Raw genomic sequence first — 21,041 nt, 5'->3', positions numbered from 1 at the left:
TTATTATTAAATCATTTAATTTTGACCATATGGCCTTAGCAATAAATAAGTTCTTTAATGTCGCCAACTGTTGTTTAGTACCTTTCTTTTTTTTTCTTTTTTTTTTAACTTTATTAAAAAGTATCGGTTCAGGCACCGTTAATTATGTATGTGATTAATTTATATTAATTAATTACAGAGTATGTAATTAATTCGATTACATTTTTTAATCGATTGACAGACCTAGTATATATATATATATATATATATATATATATATATTTATTATTTTTTTATTTTTTTTATTGTAAGTCTACTGCAATCGCATGGGAAAAGTAACTACATTTACATACTGTGAATCGTTTTTTTAATCGAGAATCGTTTTTGAATCGAAAAATCGATTTTGAATCGAATCTTGAGCCTGAAAATCGATATCGAATCGTGACATTTTCTGAATCGTGCACCCCTAATATACGGTATTTATATAGAAAAAGCTCAGAAAGCCTTTTTTGTATACAAACACCAAATAAGAATGAGACAATTATACACTGTACCATTTGAGAGAAACAGCAAAGATACCAATATGTCCAGGTAAGATATCTGAAGTTACATACACAGCTATAAAAAAAATGTGAAAAACACTATATCTTTACTATAGTAATACTGCTTTCTGTTTTTCAGAAAGTATTGGAGATTAAAGCAATGGAAACACCACATTCATTAGTATTTAGAGATGATGCAGACATCCAGTGTGATGAAGAAAACTTGCTGCATGATGCTGGAGAGAGGCAGGATTAGTCACACTAACACAGGATTAGTGACTTTGTTACTGTTATGCACCTTTATTTTTTTTTTTTCCAGTAATTCCATAAATTACTAGAGACAAAATACTATATTGAAGCACATTGCTGATTTTCATTCCTTCTTGTTTACCTTATGTAAAAATTGGTATATTGTAAAATCTATATTTTTCTTTAAAGAAACTATTGAGTAATGTGAAGTCACTCAAATTGTTCAAACTGTAAAGATGAGAAAGTTTGTAATTTCTGCCTTGGTGTTTGACGCTAGTGTTTTTACTCTCAGTGTGTTCTGAGTGACAGTGTGGGTTATCTCAGTGAGGATTGTTCATAGTGTTTGACTGCACTGAGCCTGTTTTGAGACGTGTGTTAAGAGTTGTGTTGCTTGGAATGAGTTTTGCAGGTGATGTGAACTGTTTAGCTCAGGTGACTGTTGGTAGTGCAGACTGTAGTTAGAGTTTCGCACGTGGCTTCAGTTGTGCCCACTGTCGTTTAGCAATCGAAAAAAACTGTAATCAGTTAAAACAACTATTTTTCTGCTCACTTTCATATCATTTTCGATTATGGTAAATACGTATTTGAGTGTTGGTTAATGGATCAGAGAAGAAGCAATTTGAAGAAGAGATCTTAAGCGTGATTTAAGCTTCTGCAGAGGCTCCACGCAGAGCTTTTGCTGTAGCCTAAGTAAGTGGCCTGAAGTTTATACTTGCGTTGGTGTGTGCGTCGAGCCGGCATGTGTGTGTGTGTGTGTGGGGAGTGGGTGATAGAGCGAGGGAGAAAGTGAGAGAGTGATGGCGATTAGCTTCGTAGCGAGTAGTGACTCTAGAGTCATAGAGCCAGCGTGGTCAGAAAGCACAGGGGAGACAGTGTCTCCCCTGTGCTTTCTGACCACGGTGGGAAATCTGTAGCAGGAAAAGTTAACCCTCTCCTTGATTTCATGTTGTTTATGGAGAAGAGAACCAGGAAATGAGTCGGTGGGAAATGCAACGACATGTCGCCACGACATGTAGTTACATTTTTCAGGCTACAGTGTAGGGTCCGGCATAGGCAGGGGCGCCGTATAGGGGTTAGGACAATTCCAAGGGCCCATGTAAAAACTAATATAAAATGATTAAACCATCATCATTCAGTATATATATTTCAAATATAATAATACAATTAATGATCTCTTTGTTTTTACTTGTTTTTTGGCAGTAAAAGTTAAATATCCCCATTGACCAAAAAGTAAACATCCATATTGAACGACCATCCCCCTGTATCTGCATGAAATTGTTTGGTCCTGCCTTAGCGCACTCAGTGACGGTGTTTAGTTGCAGTCAGTAGATGTGCCAGAACTAGCTACAGTGACCACGATGTTACCAAGTAACGTTAAATCAAAATCTGGCTTTCAAAAAAGGAAAGAGAGAAAAGAGAGAGAGGAAAGACAACGGAAAGGGTGTCAAACTGTAACCCAGTTTTTCACCAAGAAAGGTGGGTAGCCTATAGTCTGTGAGTGGTATTAACCTGTTGGCTTAATGTCCATAGTGAAATAAGCTAGCTAGCTACAGACTAGTGTTAGCCTACATTTAATCACCATTTAATCAGTGCAGGGAAACGTTTAGCAAGATATTCATATTAAATCATTGTCCCTGCCCCTTTTACTTAACAACAGATGAGTCAGCAGCACCCCAGTCTCCCCCTAACTGTGCCCCTCCCTGTCCCAGTGAAGAAGGTGAGCAACATTGTGTTCAATGACATGCCAGTTAGCATCATTGCAGGGAGTCTGTGGGGATTTCTCCCCACAGACTCTTCACTGTCTTTCATTAATAATAATAATAATAATAATAATAATAATAATAATAATAATAATTTTGTTAGAGAATTTTCCATTTTGTCAAATTTTACAATAAAAATACACTGAGACTGTAAAAGATGGGCTTCAGCACATTTTTTACGGTTGCTTTTAATTTTGCATCAAATAGTGAACTGCATACTAGACTTGCATGCATGTACAAATCACAAGCATTAAATATTGTGCTAGTGCTAGTATTGAACTACAAGAAGCAAGACAGTTGCAAGCCTTTAATTAGAGTTATGTAAAGCTTTTGATGGGACAGTTAGGTCCTAGAGATGTGGTGACAACAGCTGCGCAGAGGGGGCCCAATTTGATTTTTTGTCATGGGGCCCAAAGTTCCTGGCGGCGCCCCTGGGCATAGGTTTGTGTGTCCACGTACTTACGTAAGTAGCCACGGCGTAGATTTAACACAGAAGTATAAATCAAGCTTTAGGCTTTGTGAATTTGCATAGGCATTGTTCTGTTTGACATTTTATAGATTACAGGAAAGGATTTCTTTATTCATCTGAAAATAATTGATAGATGAATCAATAATTTATTCTTGGTTGCAGCCATAAAACATAAGCAATAAATCTTGTTCTGTGCAATAAGAACAATACAATTCAGTGTTGTTGGAATCTGGAGGTGAGGTGCTTTGCAATGCAGCTACAAATTATGTCAAGAAAGTGTGTACAGCCTTTTCTGTAGTGGTCAGTAACACGGTAACATGAGAGCAACATGTAATATGTATGAGCATGTGTGGGGGGCATAGAACTGGCTGCAAGAGATGTAAAAACATCTGTATTTGAGTGTGTGAGTCAGTGTTCCCTGCTGCTTCTGTGTGCATATGGTTGTGTGTGTGTGTGTATGTGTGTGTGGGAATAATTTCATATTATAGTATATGGGAGTGTGAAGAGTGTGGATGTGGGAAAAAAAGAGTGCAGAATATACCACTGTGATTATGAGTGTCATTCAGCACAGTTCCTGCCATGTGTGCGAGCGTGCGTGCGTGCGTGCGTGCGTGGCTGTGCACGTGGGTTAATTAGTCTTGCGTCTGAGCATGTTCCAAGTTTTGTTACGACATTAAAGTGTGCAAAGCGACTGATATCTAGGATGTGTGTGTTCTGTATCCACATGTGCTTCTCTTTTCTTGTGATTTACGATGGCAATACCAGTTTCTTTGAAGAGGTGAAATACCACAAGTACATCTATTTAACTACAGGATGTGGCCCAAGTGGGAATCAAATCTACGACCCAATAAAAGTACAAGTAACCACACAGGTATTATTCCAAACCTCATTGCCTTTTATTCAACTTAATCTGCTTAAATGGAGAGAAACCAAAGTCAAGATTACTATGAATCTTCCATATTGTCAATGTGCTCAAACACTTCTGAAAACACAACTGAAATGTTAAAGAGCTCATGAATATTGAGTGAGTAACAGTTTGTTCTGACTGAGTGAGAGGTGTAACACTCTCATGTCATGCTGTTGTTTATCACATAAACCTCATATTTTGGCCTTAAAAGAGAGTTGCACTTTTACTTTAACACATGAGCATGTACACCAGATGCAGCATTCTGTGTGTCGGCAATGTCGACTGTGGCATCATTGTGTAGCTGAGCCAGGGAGGGGGAATTTGGGCTTGCCAAGTTCTGTCAATTTTCAGTTTCGTGTGACTCATCTTGGTCCAAAAATGCAGTTTTGTTTCACTAAATGTGATAGTATGACATAGCAATGACAGCACTTTGTGTTTTAATTTCATTTTGTTTGGCAAATGGCAGAGCAGTCATGGCTTTCTCCTAGTGAGTGTGTTAATTAGTGTGAAATGGCAAATAGATACTGGTGATGCATTTTAGCAATGTTTGTTCCCTTTTGCCTTTATGGAAAATACATTCTGCAATAATCGTCTCCTCCAAGGTTTCAAGGCACACAATGCTGCTGCCTGCTGGTTAGCAGGTCAGAATCTGCAATCTGTGCGCATTCCAAAACATTCCATAATAAATACGGTCCCTATCTGCCGAGATGTTATCATCAGTGTTGGGAGTACAAAGTAACATAACTACTTTTTTGGGTAAAAAGTAGTTTAACGCGCTACTACTGAAAATGCACGGACACGCAGGGATTTCCAGAAAAGAGGCTGCATGTGTCTACGAACAATGCATGGACCATCATGGCTGCGCGACCGGTACAAGTCGATACAGACATTACATACACTAACACCGTGTAACGCTGATGACCTGCCGATGTGCAATCAACTCGCGCTCAGCCGTCACTCGTGTGTGAGTAGAGAATCCAGCCTGCAGTGTAGTTCAGACACTTCACTGATAAACCATAGACTGGCTTCATGGTCAAAGATAGTTTTTGTATAATTAACTTTTGCTTTTAAAAGTAACGTAAAAGTAACGAGTAAAGTAAAAAGTTACTTTCCATAGGGGGTAACTAAGTAAAGTAACGGATTACTTTTTTAAGAAGTAACGAGTAACGAGCAAACACTACTTTTTAAAAGTAACTTCCCCAACACTGGTTATCATTATGTCAACCAGGAACCAAGAGTCTTGTGCTGACTTTGCACTGAATGCAGGACTCCAGGGGTGATGTACGGCCTGAGGTGTACACACTGTGTACACACACCTCAGACACTAAAAAAAATGTCAAGTCTGATGAGAATTTGTGTTACAAACTCTTTTGAAGCCCCTAGTAGGCTTGTGAGATTATGCAGACCTTATTTTGGTGTAATTAGTCTCGCATTGCCAGACCTTCCTCACGGCGCTGCGGAGGAGGGTCTGGCTAGTCCACACAGCATTCCGGGATGGGAGAAAAACATACTGCTAAAACTCTTCATGGGTTTATGTGGTTTTATGTTGCATGACCCAGACACGTGTGCTTGCTATTATCTGCATGTATGCATGGGTGTATGTGAGTCACCGTTGACTGGTAGGCCCCCTCCACAGGGACTCCATCCTTGGTCCACTGGATGTGTGCTGCAGGCTTGGCCCCACGGGTCACACAGGTCAGGTTGAATGGAGTCCCGGCCATAAGCAGGAGCTCCGGGGATCCATCCACCACCGGGTCCTCAGGGGGGACTGGAGGAAAAGACACAAACCCAAGCTTTAAAAAAGGACACATTAATGCAAGTGTGAACTCATGCATATACAGGCAAATCTGTACATGTACAGTATATAAACATATATACACAAAATACTGCCCAGCTTCGGTGATTTAAAATAGAACAGCGCCAACATTGGATTTCCTCAGGAAGCATTACCATCATACTTAAAATATTTAATTCTATATTTAAAAAAAAAAAAGTAGCAGTGTAAATGAATCAACATTCTTTGGAAAAAAAAAAAGAAAAATGCACCCAAGGTAGTTGAAACGCTAGTTTTTATTTATTATCTATTATTGTTACTTTAATAGGCATCCTAAGGTAACAAAAACAACATAAAATACAAACCCATGTATATCTGATAAAAGCACATTCTGGTTTTATGTAGAAGAAATACAAGCACATTACATTATAGATTAAAAAACATATACAACAGACAAATGAATAATATAAAAGGAATATCAGATTGATCAGTGTTGGCATCTTTGACAGATATTTTTAAACTCAATGGTGTTTTCCCATGTGAGTAGTTTGTACTTTTTCAGGATATGGCAATAATGAAATCTGAAGGGTTGTAATCTAATATTTTAAGTGCTGGTTTGTACAGTATAATGATTCCAGTGCTTGCATTGCAGTAGAGTGTGTTAGACCAAGTTATCAGACAGTATGTGATGTGGGAGATAACCATTGAGAAAAAGTTTACTTTGGCTGCTTCAGTTGATAGGAAGATTTTGATTAACCTAAAGTTTGATGAACCTAAAACAAGCAAGGCTGTGTTCCTTTAAAGTTCACATACACAGCACATGGTTTTCAGCATACAACAGCATGTGGTTTTCAACATACAACAGCAAAATGTAATGTTAAACTGCTCCTCTCTTTGGAAAATTAGGACAAAGTTTACACCATGTTGTTGTGATATCCAAATCTGCTGTACAGCATTTTCCTCAGGAGGTTTGAACTGTTTGACCTTTAACCTCTTTGCTGGGAGTGTGTGATTTCTAAATCCCTCCTCTTGTTTTTCTTCGACATTTGCACAATTAAAAGCAACTTCCTGCTAAATTTAAGGCTATGGCTAACGTTAAGATGGTAACTAGTCTGACAGCAGTGGTGGAAGAAGTATTCAGATCCTTTTGTAAAAGTATGTAAGTATCATCAGGAAATTGTTCTTAAAGTATTAAAAGTAAAAGTACTCAATGCAGAAAAATCCTCACATTTTAGAAACTGGAAACGATCCAAACAGTTGTATCAAGTGTTTCATCTGCTAATTATTTCATCTGGACTTGCAGGCCGTTATATTGTTGGGTAGTTTAGTAGAATTACCTCAAATTTGTACTTAAGTACAGTACTTGATTAAATGTACTTAGTTACATTTCACCACTGGATACAGTAAATGCCTTGCTCAAGAGCCACGTAACACCAGCTGTTTATGGTGTTTTTCCTTAAATTTCTCCATCTTTACCAACATCTGTGAGCTCAAGTTTTCTGTTGTTATATTGGCAGTTTCTGTTTCTCACACCAAAGAAACTCATGGATTCTGGAAGCTAATTGAAACACATAGATAATCCAAAGATGTATTGCAAGAATGATACATGAAATACAGTCAACGGTATAGAGTCAGTTGAACCAGGTGTTAACATGTGTGCATCTAAACTCATAATGCACTTTTAACCACACTGCTCATCTGGTAAGCCCCTGTAAAGTTGTTTTTTTTAAACTTCTTCCTACTCCTTTTTTTATTTGAATCAGTTAATGGAATTTCGAAAGATATGTTTGCTGAGGATTTTTTTGTGTGTTGTACTCAAATGTACATGTTCTTATTCATCTTTTTTTTTTAACATGTTCAAACTAAACTAAACTAAACTAAACTTAGTCTCGTCTGACTAGTCCACACAGCATTCTGGGATGGGAGAAAAACATGCTCTGGTTTATTGGCATTTCTTTAAACCAATCACAATTGTCTTGGGTGGTGCTAAGTGCTGGACGGAGCAACGGTGCCTCTGCAAAATAACCTGGGGAAGGAACTTGTTTTGGTGGAACGTGTACGTTCAAAAGTTGTTTTAGTCATGCAACTAGGGCTGTGTATTGGCAAGAATCTGGTGATACGATACGTATCACGATACATGGGTCACGATTCAGTATATTGCAATATATTTCGATACTGTACGTAAGGCAATATTGGGATTTTTTTTTTAATTTAATTTTAGAACAACTAATATTTTAAAAAAAACATGATGTGCATAAAAGTCAAAGAAGTTTACTTTAGGTAAACAATTCAGTACACAGAAAATCAAACTGCCAACTTGGGATTGTGGTTCACAGGTTCTTAGTGAGCAAATTTTTATATGCTCAAGTAGGCCATAATAAAAGAAAATACATAGCCCCTGTCACAATACATAACACATTATGTGCAATCTGTAAAAAGAAAAGACATCTGTCTATGTCAATAAGAAGAAAATCCTTGCACTATTCCTACACAGGGTACATCCAACACATAACACGTTTTGGAAACATTGGAGGAACAAATGTAAACTGTCAGGTAAAGAAAATACATAGTCCCTGACTGTGACATCTCTGCAATACACAAGATTTTAGCTTCCATTCGTCAGTTATGTGATGAACCATAATAGTCACATATGACTCGATCGTCCTAGACGTCCAAATGTCGCATATCAAGCCAACCTTCTCAGCTAAAGCTAGACATTCCAGCACGTTTGTTTTAACCTCCTTGTAAACATTGGGCACAGCGATATCAGTGATGTGTTGCCGGGAGGGTATAGCGTGACGAGGCTCCATCGTTTGCACCATATTACTGAAACCTTCGTTTTCAACCACACTGAGAGGCCGAATATCTTTACAAATGAAATAAACTACCGACTGGGTTATTTTGGTTGCACGAGTTGAAGTCGGTGATAAATTGTGCGTTTGAGCTTGAGCGTGAGTTGTGAGGGGTTGACTCGTTTAGCTTGCTGTTCACTTAACTGAGTGTCTGAATGGTGTCTTGCTAAATGTGCCCTCAAATTCGTGGTATTACCCGAGTACTTGATTTTTGCCAGACACAGTGTACAAACTGCATGGTTCCTGTCGATATCGGTAGTGCCCTCTTTACTCTGGAAACCAAAATGATTCCACACTTCAGCACGGAATGCAGTGGGAGCCGGTCTTACACGGGATTCAGCCATAGCTACGTTGTTAGCTTCTAGCAGAAAGTCAGGCTCTGCTAGGCACTGTTAGGCGAGGACACTAGTGGTGCGTCTCAGCATAGCCATCTAGCAGTAGGGGGTTTAAACACAACATAAACGTCAACCTCTGTCTTACTATGAATATTTTTGCATTCATTGGATTGGACAGATAGTCTAGCTAACTGTCTGGATTTACCCTGCAGAGATCTGAGGAGCAGTTAACCATAGTCTTCATAAATCCACCAGAGTTTAGAACGCCAACACAAAGAAAGAGGAAGGTAACGGACATACGGCCGAAAAGTGGAACTCCGGCGGCAGCTGAACGTTGTAGATATAGACTAAACTAAACTAAGGGTGCCTCTAAGTGTGAAGCTCTTTCTCTCTCTCTCTCTCTCCTTCTTTGATTTGATAATCATTTCCGCTCTCATTGGAATGAAAAGGTCCTTCGCTTAAACTGTGGTGGTTTAAAAGAAAAAAATTATCCAAACAATGGCAGGAGTATTTGCACTTACTGAGTACGTTGAGTTTGGCCCTCCTGGAGCGCAGGGCAGCCTCTGTGGCCTGACACTCGTACAGAGAGTCATCAGACAGCTCCGCGTTGGAGATCTCCAAGTTGTACTGGCCGGTGTCCAGAGCCCGCAGCACACGGTACCTAGGCCAGGCTGCAGGACACACACACACACACACACACACACACACACACACACACACAAGGTTACAGTTAAATAGATGGAGAGACATCCAGCAGAACACTCACATTGTGATTCATGCGCTTGTTGGAGTTTCTGTTTCAGTTCCACTGTGAGTCATGCAGAGATGGGGACTCGAGTCGCACTTAAGTCGCACAAACAGCTGACTTCAGACTTGACTCGGACTCGACCCAAAAGACTTCAGACTTGACTCGGACTCGAGCTTCGAGACTCGTCAACAACCTGTTTCCATGCAATTATTGCTTTTTAAATCAAAATGTATTCATGTATTTCTATTTTGTTTTATTGGCGCATATACGGGGAAATGTATGACGAACTGTATGTCCCCTGACCTTTGCCATACCTTCGCATTGTATCTTTATAGTTGTATCCATATGATGTGACAGCTTTAGGTTAATATTTCACCAGGTCCGAGGTCTAGAGGGATGTGTTAAGTAGACCCCATAAAGTTATCCTACAGCTGATTTTGATACTGTACTGTCTGGATGGTAGCTACAGGACATGCTTTGAATTCATAAGATTTAACAATACAGTGTTAGGGACAGATCAGATGGCCAGAGACTGGAGACTTGACTTGAACTTGCCCCTCAAAGACTTGAGACTTGACTTGGACTCGAGCTCAAAGACTTGAGACTTGACTTGAACTTGCCCTCAAAGACTTGAGACTTGACTTGGACTCGAGCTCAAAGACTTGAGACTTGACTTGGACTTGCAAAAAATGACTTGTGACCATCTCTGGAGTCATGCAGTTTATTTCCAGGTCAAAAAAGCTTGACGAGTTTAGAATATTAACTTCGGGAATGTAATAAAAAAAAAAATAGTGGTGCCACCTGGAAAACATGATCGTTTCAGAGATTATTGCTGGCATGAATAAAGAGGCTCATTACACGCTGCTACTACTGTCATGAGTCATCCGCACTGCCTTTACAGATTAACTAAAGATAATATCACCTTTATTTTAGAAACACTGAGTGACACGTTTCAGGGAGTAATAATGAAACACTGGTAGAGAACTTTTTATTTCCATCTGCTCGTCTCGAAAACTAGACTAAAAGTTAAACTCACAGGGGAAAGAAAGCTCCAGGTTCACATTTTAGAACTGGCACTTTCTCACTTATAGGTTTTCTGTTACGAAGAATCTGTGGGAACATAGTTTTATTGACATTTTTAGTTGTCCCAAGTCTTTAAATCCTGCCAAGAATGTTCAGGCTGGACAGGTAAAAAACACGTAAGAAATAGTTCATTTAAAAGGGGTAGTCCATCCAAATTAATAATCCACTGAAAACATTGTGAACAGTTGCGGATAAAAAGTAGTCCCTGTGGAAACTGTTCAGTGTCTTCTGTGGATTTACATGACACCTTTTCTGGAAAGATATGTTGCTTTAAATTGTCTAGATGTTGTTTAATAACAGGTGGCACAGTGGATATGACACATGCCTATGGTGTGGGAGATCTGGGTTTGATTCCCACTGCAATACATCAGCCAATGTGTCCCTGAGCAAGACACTTAACCCCTAGTTGCTCCAGAGGTATACAACCTCTTACATGTATAGACATTGTATGTCACTTTGGATAAAAGCGTCAGCTAAATGACATGTAATGTAAATAATGTTATGAGTTGCACTAATATAATTCTCTATTGTAGCCTATTACGGTTGAAGCAGAAATCTCAGACACGGATATGTCCAAAACTCGAACAAATAAATAGGCAGACAGATACCACTATAGGTAAGTGAGAAAATATAGTTTTTAATAATTTTGGTAAAATAACACTTTAAATTGTAATTTCTAAAGTTTCGATTTTGATTTTCAGGTTAAGGAACACAAAAAAAAACAACATACAGGAATAGGGAAAAGGCAGAGAAAACCTTTCAAAACAATTCTACATCCACTCATCATCTTCTTTTATTCAACGTCAGTGACTGTTTTCCTGTCCTCTGCTGACTTGTTTACAACATAAATCTGATGTAAAAGCTCTTATGAAATGGATAAAAACTGAATCACAATTGCATTATGCCAATCAGAGACAGAGAGCAGCAAATGGACACATATTTATGTGAAAATGTCAAAGCATTTAGTCACAACACACGCAGATGGCATTTAGCATTACAGTAATAGCATTTATTTCAGAAGTATTGAAGACCTTTTTGCATTAAGCAGAGCCTCGGGAGATCATGATAGTAATGTCCGTTACACAAACAACACAGAGGACGGTGTAATGGACGCAGAAGAACACACACAGGGCTACGCCGCAGCACAGTCAGAGGTAAACAGGGGTTTTAGCACAAACACTCATCCAACATGATGTAGGGCTGCTAGATTATGGAAAAGATTATCATAATCGCGATTATTTTGGTCAAAATTGAAATCACGATTATCGAACACGATTACATTGACTTTTGGAAAGATGTTCCAATTATTGAACTTAAAAAAGTGAAACAGTTCAACAAATCAACAGTGAAAACACCTTAAACAGTGAAATTTCCCTTCATACTTTTCCCGTTTTTCTTCATTCAGAACACAAGACAAAAATAAGAGTTTACTAAAAAAATCATTTTTCTCAATGACTCTGTTTTTGTGACCGTTAGGACCCGAAATCTTAATCACGAATAAAATCAGATTAATTGCACAGTCCTATAATGATGCCACATCAGTTCCTGTATGACACACTAAGCAGCGCCGTTCCAATTACAACAGCCCCTTTTCTCTCTGTTTGAACCCTCGGCTCTCAGACAAAGACATAATTGAGCGTGACGTCCCACTAGGGGGCACTCATTGATCCTCCGTGCCCAATCCTAACATGACATCATGGATTCAGATGGCAAAGGCAGGCTGGCAGGCAGGCAAACAGGCAGACAGTTTGGGTGTGCAGAGGAAGAAAGAGGTTGGGTGAGTGTGTGTGTGTGTGTGTGTGTAAGGGGGGGTGGGGGGGGGACAAAAGTATTGGTGAAGATTACATCATCCACTCTAGCACCTTGCAGCATAGCAACCACAGAGGTGAAAGCACCCCGGGGGGAAGGAGAAGAAAGTGGAGGAGGAGGAATAATAAACTGCCACTAATGCCTGCAGGTAGTGAGCAGATGAGCGTGTGTGTTTTATAGGTATTTGCACTGATACACGTAAACATGATAGACACATGTGTATGTAGCTACATGTTACTTTGCATTGATCAAATACTAAAAGGGTTTTCTTTTTATTTCATGGATTTAATATTTACATACAGTACACAACTATGTCATAAAAAAAATTTTTTGTCACTGAATGAACGCAGATCTCCTGCGTGTGTATGTCGCTACATTTTATTCTGCATTGATCAAATTCTAAAAGGGGTTGCTTTGTATTGCATGCATTTAAGATTTACATACCCACTATGTGGTGTCGGAAAAAGAAATTGTCAGTGAATGAACAAATGATAATCTCCTCTGTGTGTGTGTATGTGTGGGTGTGTGTGTGTTGTGTGTGTGTGCAAACTGCAGGTTTGAATTTAATGCACATTTATCTGCACTCCCACACTGTCATCAACAGCGGTTTAAAATCCGACAGGGCACACAGAAACAATCTCTTACGTGTCACACGTTTCATGCACCAGTATGATCAAAATAAATATACATTATTTGTCGGTGGACATAGGAACGGACTTGCAGACTTTCCTCCGCACGTGGACATGACCTCTTGTTTACATGAAAAGCAAAAGATTGAGACGGTATGTCAAGGTGCAGGGAGGAATGGCAGCGCAGACAGCTGATGGATAAATAACGGACAGAAGGCAATGATGGATGGTTGAAAAGCAGAGAAAAGGAGACAGAGAGGACAACATGTTTATCAAATGCCGGTGTGTTTATCACCGGACGCATGCTCGCAAAAAGGCTGCAAGGACAAAGAGAGCATTGCCGACATAAAGAGAGAGAGGGAGGAAGGAGGAATGGGTGAGAGAAGAGCAGAGGAAGAGAAATGAAAAGCAACTGAGGGGATCTGGGGAACACATAAAGCAAGTGATGATGGAGCTGTAGTTTGAAAGATGGAGGAGCACGAAATAAGAGAAGGGTGGGGGAGAGAGAGAGAGACGTGCTGACCTTTACTGAACCTCTGAATTAAATTGAGTTGAACACAAGATTCACATCACATGTCAGATTATCACTTGAGTGCCTGTGTGTGTGTGTGTGTGTGTGTGTGTGTGTGTGTATGTGTGTGTCTGTGTGTATGTGTGCTGTGTAGTGTGTGTGTGTGTGTGTGTGTGTGTGTGCGCGTGTGTGTGCGTGTGTGCGTGAGTGTCTTCTTTGTGGATTCATTTACAATGTGATGTGCGCTGTAGAGCTGAAAGGGCACGAAGTATGCGAGTGCTGATGGACTTATCATTTATAATGGTACGTTTTGTTGAGCGTACTCTATTATTAGATTTTTCATTAAAGTAAATATCTGTGACATTTTCATATATGAATGAATGCGTTTTACCCTTTATCACCGAATGATTTGAGAATAGGGTTCCATGTGGGTCATGAAAGCTTTGTCTAAGTTTTTACAGTCTCAGTCGTAAGTTTGGAATTAACAGAAGAAAAACGAAGTATTAGGCGTGACAGTTTGGGTCCTTGTAGTGTCACCGACAGAAACTTAAGCTTCAACACGACATGTAAGAACCAAGATGTCATAGTCCTTGACAGGCAGAGCAGAAATACCAACAGCAATGACGCTTAGCATCAAAGATATCGGATGTCATTGATGGATAAAAGATTAAAAAACAAACAATAAAAAAAACACAGATTATTCAACGAAAAGCAGGTTTTGACCAGTCGCCAGTGTGGTTTACCGCCCATATGCAGCTTGTTTGATTACAAGGGGTGTTAACGGTTTACAGATACGAATCAGAAACCAGTTTTAACGTTAAAGACGGGACTACATTGATACGCTGACCCCTGGATCGATCTAAATGTACCATGAACCGGTCGATTACAAGATTCCAAAGTTACGAACTGGTTGACTAAAGCTTTGCTACCTATTCTGCACAGCATCTCCACTCTCGTAAAAGGAAATGCAAGACTCTCAACTTAGCCACAACTCTTTGAGGTCTAAGGTATTCACGGCATCTATAGCCTGTTTTCTTGCTAAGAACTTAAGACCTTACAGTTTAGAGTGATGGCTTTCGTGACATGGTAAATAGTTAGAGCTGAGGGTACAAGATACCAAGTAGACAGGATTTCAGGAAATGGGTGTCAGGGTTGTATAGATATCGATATTGATAGATAGATAGATCTAAGATGGCGCCGCAGACGGTCGACTCGGTGTGTCTGTGCGCGTTGTTTTGTGTTTTAACTTTGTTTTTTGCGATGGTACCCGGATCTCTTTCTCCAGAGAAGAGCTCTTGAACAGGGGAACAACACCAGAGGATTTATTTCCTACTTTTCTTCTCCCTACACTGGAAATTTTGGACATTCTAGTCAAAGGTGTGCTCACCTTTACTCACGCAGTGAAACGTCGGAGGAGAGGGAAACGGGCCAGTGCACTGGTGCGTCTCCGCCAGCGAGGATTACGCACACGTTACGGTGGCATATTTCTCTCTAACGTGCGTTCACTGCCCAACAAACTGGAAGAATTACAACTGCTGTTGGGGGGAAACAGGGACTTTTCTTCATCTACTGTTTTGTGCTTCACGGAGACATGGCTCTGTGGATTAATACCGGACTCTGCGCTGCAGCTGGCAGGCTTCCAACTCTACAGAGCGGACAGAGACACGGACCTCTCCGGCAAAACTAAAGGTGGAGGAATCTGTTTCTACATCAACAGCGGTTGGTGCAACGACGTGACAGTGATCCAGCAGCATTGTTCTCCTGACCTGGAATCTTTCATCATAAACTGTAAGCCTTTTTATTCACCCCGTGAGTTCCATTCATTCATTCTGGTCAGTGTTTACATGCCGCCGCAGACCAATGTGCAGGACGCACAGCGCATGCAAGCCGACACAGATACTGTGTGTGGAGCGGACCAACCCGGACTCCCTAGTTATTGTCCTTGGAGACTTTAACAAAGGAAACCTCACTCATGTACTACCTACATATAGACAGCATATTAAATGCCCGACCAGAGAGGAGAACATTCTGGATCACTGTTACACCACAGTCAGGGATGCTTATCACGCCGTCCCCCGTGCTGCACTGGGACTATCTGACCACGTCATGGTCCACCTGATCCCCGCCTACAGGCAGAAACTTAAGCTCTGCAAACCTGTAGTGAGGACATCAAGGAAGTGGACCAGTGTAGCTGTGGAGGATCTCCAGTCGTGTTTGGACTCCACTGACTGGGATGTGTTCAGGACTGCAACCAACAGTCTGGATGAGTACACAGAGGCTGGGACGTCATACATCAGCTTCTGTGAGGACTGCTGTGTTCCATCATGTACCAGGGTGAGTTTCAACAATGACAAACCCTGGTTCACAGCCAAACTCAGAAGGCTAAGGTTGGATAAGGCAGATGCGTTCAGGAGTGGGGACAAAGACAGACTTAAAGAAGCAAAGTACAAGTTTAGCAAGGCGGTGAAAGAGGCTAAACAACGATACTCTGAGAAACTCCAACACCAGTTCTCAGCGAACGACTCTGCTTCTGTCTGGAGAGGGCTCAAACAGATCACCAGCTTCAAGCCCAAAGTCTCCCACTCCACCAACGACTGACGCCTAGCCAACGACCTGAACGACTTCTACTGTCGCTTTGATGGACAATGGGTCAGTCCTGAAACCATCCCCCTCAACACCTCCCAACAAAGGGTCTTCCCTGACACCATCCCCCGCGACACCTCCCAACAGCTCCAGCTACAGTGCATCACCTCCACCTCCCCCACCTTAAAGGTCCCCCCCTCCACCTCCCCACCCACCTCAGTGACGACTCTCTCCATCAATGAGGAGGACGTCAACAGACTGTTCAGGAGACAGAACCCCAGGAAAGCTGCTGGACCGGATGCTGTCTCCCCATCCAGCTTGAAGCACTGTGCTGACCAGCTGTCTCCAGTGTTCACAGACATTTTCAACACCTCACTGGAGACATGTCATGTGCCAGCCTGTTTCAAGACCTCAACAATCATCCCTGTTCCCAAGAAGCCAAGGACAACAGGACTTAATGACTTCAGACCCGTCGCCCTGACCTCTGTGGTTATGAAGTCCTTTGAGTGCCTTGTGCTTTCTCACCTCAAAGCCATCACCGACCCCCTCCTGGACCCCCTGCAGTTTGCCTGCAGAGCCAATAGGTCTGTAGACGATGCAGTCAACCTGGCCCTACACTACATCCTCCGGCACCTGGACTCCGCAGGAACCTACGCCAGGATCCTGTTTGTGGACTTCAGCTCTGCCTTTAACACCATCATCCCCGCTCTGCTTCAGGAGAAACTCTCCCAGCTTGGTGTGCCTGACTCCAACTGCAGGTGGATCACTGACTTCCTGTCTGACAGGAAGCAGCATGTGAAGCTGGGGAAAACTTCTCTGACTCACAGACCATCAGCACCGGATCCCCTCAGGGCTGCGTTCTTTCTCCTCTGCTCTTCTCCCTGTACACCAACAGCAGCACCTCCAGTCACCAGTCTGTCAAGCTTCTGAAGTTTGCAGACGACACCTCCCTCATCGGACTCATCTCTGATGGAGACGAGTCCGCCTACAGGTCGGAGGCTGACCACCTGGTGAAGTGGTGCAATCAAAACAATCTAGAGCTCAACGCTCTAAAGACAGTGGAGATGGTTGTGGACTTCAGGAACTCAGCCCCACCTGCCCCCATCACGCTCTGTGGCTCCACAATTAACATTGTGGAGTCTTTCCGTTTCCTGGGAACTACCATCTCCCAGGACCTCAAGTGGGAGCTGAACATCAGCTCCCTCGTCAAGAAAGCACAACAGAAGATGTACTTCCTGCGGCAGCTGAAGAAATTCAACCTGCCAAAGACAATGATGGTGCACTTCTACACAGCCATCATTGAGTCCATCCTCACATCCTCCATCACCATCTGGTACGCTGCTGCCACAGCCAAGGACAAGGGCAGACTGCAGCGTGTCATTCGGTCAGCTGAGAAGGTGATTGGCTGCAATCTGCCGCCGCTCCAGGACCTTTACGCCACCAGGACTCTGAAGCGTGCTGGAAAGATTGTGGCTGAGCCCTCCCACCCCGGCAACAAACTCTTTGAGCCACTCCCCTCTGGCAGGAGGCTGAGGTCCATCAGGACCAAAACCTCACGTCACAAGGACAGTTTTTTCCCCTCTGCCACAAGCCTTATCAGCAAGGCCTGGAAACCACCCTGACTTTCTCCACACCCCCCCTCTGGCTCTACATGCCACTGTACTTAATCTGCTCTTTTTATCTTAACTATTACTCTCTTATTTTTAATACATTCTGTGTGTGTGTATATATATACATATATTTATACTTATATTGTTTGTTCTGTTTAACCTGCTTGTTTAACTTATTTTAGAGAATGTGTGACATGCACCTACAACACCAAAACAAATTCCTTGTATGTGTAAAAAACGTACTTGGCAATAAAACTTTTCTGATTCTTATTCTGATTCTGATATCATGGTAAAGAATAAAGTTAAACAAGAATTGTCTGAGTAAGTCTTTTGTCTAACTGTGTCTACTGGAAAAAGTAATAAACACAATGCTGTAATGTAATTCGGAAATGATACATTTGTCTTCCATTTTTGTTCCTTCCCATGAAGTAACAAAAATACTTGGGATTCCCTGGTCTTATGTGTAATATATCAACTTGAAGGTAAGCAATGTCAATTTTATAGAATTGGCTTATTTTGAGTTATTATGGAAAATTTACGTCTACATTAAACAAATGTTAAGAACTGTATCAGACTGCATCATATCGCACCGAATTGTTGCATAGTAGGGGGGGTATTTTATCAGAATACAGCATAGAAAATCTGCTTAGAAATATAGGAAATATTGGATGTTGTTTTTATTTTCAACAAATTGTGTATCCAAATAAAATACACATTTTCAATGGGCTCCTAAGGCAAACATTTGGACATTCATCATGGAAACATTAATTGGTCATGTGACAAGGGCTGGGAAGATTCTTTTTTCACAGAACCGTAAAAAAATAAAATGCAATAAACTTACAATAAACTTGCCTCAAACTTCAACAAAGTAAACCTACACAGTTTTCTGATAATAGGAAACACAACAGAAATAAAGTGCAGTACACAATGTATTTTTTAGAGCAACAAGTGCTCTACAGTGAGTTCAATATGTTTTTACTTCTAAACTGGCCATGTGTGATCAAAATGTATATCCATTAACCAGGGGGGCTGATCATACTTTTGGGGTGGGGAGCAAAGAGTAAGAGCTACGAGCAGCAGTAGTCATTTGTCAGGTCAATAGAGAAGGACATTTTCTTCTTCTTCTTCTTCTCCCAGTCCTAGCCTCTTATTCTGGCACTTCTCAGTTTCCTCTGACCATCTTCTGAATGCAGAAAAACCCCTCTTGTGGTTTTGGCTCTCCTCACTTTTGGTTGCATGTGATACATCCCCATCTCTAAAATGAAGTGTATTTTGCTGTTGCACTCACAGTAAGTCATACTGGATGTGTGTGTCGGCTTAAAATGTAAATGCGAATGTGCGTCTGCTTTTGTCAGCACTGTGAGGGATTTTCTCTAATTCGGCATGATATACAGAACTCATTTTTGCCCAGATTGTCACTCACACGCCTCTTGACTCTTAACTCTCTCTCTCCCTCTCTCTGGTCAGTGTTCATTCCCTTAATGTTAAAAGAAACTACACTTTTCAGCCATAAAAGCTTTTGTCAGGGTTCTTACAGTCAAAACTGAACCAAAACCATGTCTGAGTTATTCCCCTTCTTCCCTTCACTTTGATCCCTGCAGCTGGGTGAAGCTGCAAGGTTTTTTCCTCTCCCACCACAGGATTTCTTTCCCCTCCCTCACCCAGAGGTGTAAGAAGTATTCAGACCCTTCAGTAAAAGTACTAATACAACTCTAAAAATACTCTTTTAAAAGTAAAAGTCCTGTATTGAAAATGTTACATAAGTAAAGGTATGGAAGTATCATCAGGACATTGTACTTAAAGTATTAAAAGTAAAAGTACTCAAATCCTCATATTACAGAAACTGGAAACGATCCAAACAGTTGTGTGTTTAATGTTCTAATCATTTCAGCTGGACTCATAGGGCTATACACCATATTGTTGTGTAGTTTGATTTATAATAAAACATCGTATTTTATAAACTACATGTGTTTTGTGTGCAACAATCTTAATTTGTAAAGTAACTAAAGATTCAGATAAATGTAGTGGACTAAAAAGGACAATATTTCTCTCTGAAATGTAGCGGAGTAGACGTAGAAAGTGGCATGAAAAGAAAAGACTCAAGCAAAGTACAAGTACTTCAAATGTGTACTTAAGTACAGTACTTGAGTAAATGTACTTAGTTACATTTCACCACTGCCCTTACCTCGGAGACCCTCTCCAACGCCGAGGGCCAGGCCGTCCTTGGTCCACTGGACGATGCCGCTGTAGTTGAAGACCACGCAGGACAACACCACCTGTTCTCCCAGTACCACCGACTGGTCTGCCGGCTCCTGAGAGAAGTGAATGCACCACACTGCAACACAGAGAGGGGAAATCAATGTGAAGTTCCTTTTCTTGTGACCTGGCCGTGAGCTGCCAATTTTTATTGCACTGTATCGAGCGACACGGTCCCTCTCCAGTCTTATCGACTGGTGCTTGTCCATATGGTGGCTGTTGGGCTGATTTGTTATACGTCTTTATAGTGTATATGGTGTTTTTATTCTCCTTTTTTATTATGTGTTTTTTATTGCGAGTGTGTTTAAATATGAACCCTGTCTGTGAGTGAAATTTCTCTTCTGGGCACGGTAAGGTTTTGAATTGAATCGCCTGCATTTATGCACATATGCATTGGCCAAATGGAGGGACCCAGGAGATTTGACAGCTTTTATTCAATAAAATAGGCAGCAGAGCAGTGTCATTGGGACAACAAACACTGGCCGACTCCAAAAGAAAGCCAGCTGTATCATAAAGGACCCCACTCACTCTGGACATCACGTGTTCTCCCCCCTGCCTTCTGGAATAAAATACAGGACAATCAGATCCAGAACAAGCACACTAAGAAACAGCTTTTTCCCACAGGCAGTAAAATGCACAAACCCTCCTCCTCTCCATATCCTCCCTCTATAAGACTAATTTGCAATAAACCCCAAGAACTGGAAGGGCAATAACCTCATATATGTATAAAGTACCACCTCATTGTGCTTATTTATCTTGATTTTTATATTTTACAATAAATATCTATTCTATTCTATCTGGTTTGAATCATTTCTCTTTTTAACTGGACCCAGAGCTCAATTGATCAAATTTACATATTTGTCATTCCTCTGTGCCTTCTGCATTTGTTTTGTCTCTTTCTTGCCCCCTTTTCAAGTTTTCCCTGGACTTTAATGAGGCTTTGGT

General features: G+C 41.1%; 1 protein-coding gene across 2 annotated transcripts in view; it reads right to left on the bottom strand.

Annotated features, from left to right (window-relative positions):
* The window catches only part of kirrel1b (kirre like nephrin family adhesion molecule 1b), a 114,119-nt gene that overhangs the window by 26,881 nt on the left and 66,197 nt on the right, over nucleotides 1-21,041 (bottom strand). For both annotated transcript variants that reach the window (XM_078263354.1, XM_078263355.1), the window contains exons 2-4: nucleotides 20,026-20,175; nucleotides 9,389-9,538; nucleotides 5,517-5,674 (exon numbers count right to left, since the gene is read on the bottom strand). In XM_078263354.1, the coding sequence (XP_078119480.1) occupies nucleotides 5,517-5,674; nucleotides 9,389-9,538; nucleotides 20,026-20,175 (458 nt within the window). The remainder of the gene's footprint in view (nucleotides 1-5,516; nucleotides 5,675-9,388; nucleotides 9,539-20,025; nucleotides 20,176-21,041) is intronic.

The sequence above is a fragment of the Sander vitreus genome, chromosome 12 (assembly GCF_031162955.1).
Source record: "Sander vitreus isolate 19-12246 chromosome 12, sanVit1, whole genome shotgun sequence".
Classification (NCBI taxonomy): domain Eukaryota; kingdom Metazoa; phylum Chordata; class Actinopteri; order Perciformes; family Percidae; genus Sander; species Sander vitreus.
This window is presented reverse-complemented; position numbering and strand designations above follow the sequence as displayed.